This window comes from Salvia miltiorrhiza, chromosome 2 (assembly GCF_028751815.1).
Source record: "Salvia miltiorrhiza cultivar Shanhuang (shh) chromosome 2, IMPLAD_Smil_shh, whole genome shotgun sequence".
Classification (NCBI taxonomy): domain Eukaryota; kingdom Viridiplantae; phylum Streptophyta; class Magnoliopsida; order Lamiales; family Lamiaceae; genus Salvia; species Salvia miltiorrhiza.
This window is the reverse complement of record NC_080388.1, coordinates 25722906-25724355: the sequence shown is the minus strand read 5'-3', so window position 1 is coordinate 25724355 and position 1450 is coordinate 25722906. Positions and strand designations below refer to the sequence as shown.

Below are 1450 nucleotides of genomic sequence, written 5' to 3'. Positions count from 1 at the left end.
TAAACTAAGAGCATTAATTCAAACATAAACCATTTCAGTAAACATTAATTATCTAGGCAATGAATTAAATGATTAAGCACAATAAATTTATCTAGAGCGTGAATGAAAATAATGAATACTGTGAAATCAATAAGCGAGAAATTATCTAGGCAAGAATAAAATCACTTACAGTAAAGCCGATCCTGAAAATAAATCTCTCGCTACGAATTATCTAGGCGTAAGGATAAATTCTCAACGCAAAATAACCCTAACTAAGAAAAACAGGAAACCCTAACTATGAACTGCGTCTAGAAATGGAACTGCCGCTTTTTAGAGAGCGGAAGAATGATTGATTGATAACCCTAGAATTGAGAAGTCTCGCCCTTTTATATCCAAAAATAAAACACGCCAATAGCTTCTTTAACACTGCATCCGGGACACGTGGCAATCTCTAACTGGAGCAAAAGAGACTAAAATAGGGTGAAGCTTGGGTTACACACGGGCGAGGGCCTTGGCACGCGGCGAGGGCTCGCTTGGGCGAGGGAATGAGGCGCCTCGGCGAGGCAGGGCCAAGCCTCGGCGCTGGCTAGGCGAGGGCCAAGGGAGGCCTCGGCGAGGAGGACTGCAGCTCGGCGATGGGGGGCTGCTCCTCGGCGAGCAGTTGGGCGAGGCTGGAGCTCCTCGGCGCTGGCTGGGCGAGGGCCAAGGGAGGCCTCGGCGAGGAGGACTGCAGCTCGGCGATGGGGGGCTGCTCCTCGGCGAGCAGTTGGGCGAGGCTGGAGCTCCTCGGCGCTGGCTGGGCGAGGGCCAAGGGAGGCCTCGGCGAGGAGGGCTGCTGAAGCTCGGCGATGGGGGGCTGCTCCTCGGCGAGCAGTTGGGCGAGGCTGGAGCTCCTCGGCGCTGGCTGGGCGAGGGCCAAGGGAGGCCTCGGCGAGGAGGGCTGCTGAAGCTCGGCGATGGGAGGCTGGATCGGCGAGGGGGGCTGCAGCTCGGCGCGGAGTGAAGACCCTCGGCGCTGGGGCTCGCCGAGGGGAAAGGGTGCTCGGCGATGGGGGAGCAGACGCCCGGCGATGGGCGCGCGGGCCATGCGCACTCGGGCGAGAGTCTTGGGCAGCCCGACGACGGGTGTGAGCACGCCTCGACACCTTTTTGCTCCAGATTCGTCTGAGTTTAACATTTTTTCTTTTTAGAACCTCCCTGCAAAACATTACATCACCATCACAAACTACTAATAAAATTAATAAAATATGATTCCATTATATAACTATAAATCCCCGAAAATCATAACAATAAGGCATGAATCACCCACGATGACGCCTTAGTCTTCTCAACAGACGTGGCTGGATGCCTGGTCCACCGAGTCTTCGTGGACTCAGGCAGCGCGGTGAATATTGTGTACTGGAACTGCTGGAAGGCCCTTGGCTCGGATGTCAATGTTGAACCAACGAACGCACCACTCTATGGATTCTCG

At 54.1% G+C, this 1450-nt stretch overlaps 1 protein-coding gene across 1 annotated transcript; it reads right to left on the bottom strand.

Moving 5' to 3' along the window:
• Positions 1-565: 565 nt before the first annotated feature.
• LOC131008191 (classical arabinogalactan protein 9-like) lies at positions 566-1156 on the bottom strand. Its single transcript, XM_057935083.1, has one exon. The coding sequence runs from the start codon at positions 1154-1156 to the stop codon at positions 566-568; it is 591 nt and encodes a 196-aa protein (XP_057791066.1).
• Between the last annotated feature and the right edge of the window lie 294 nt (positions 1157-1450).

Coding starts and splice junctions, on each gene's coding strand:
- LOC131008191 (XM_057935083.1), bottom strand. CDS start 1,156: ATGTTAAACTCAGACGAATCTGGAGCAAAAAGGTGTCGAGGCGTGCTC.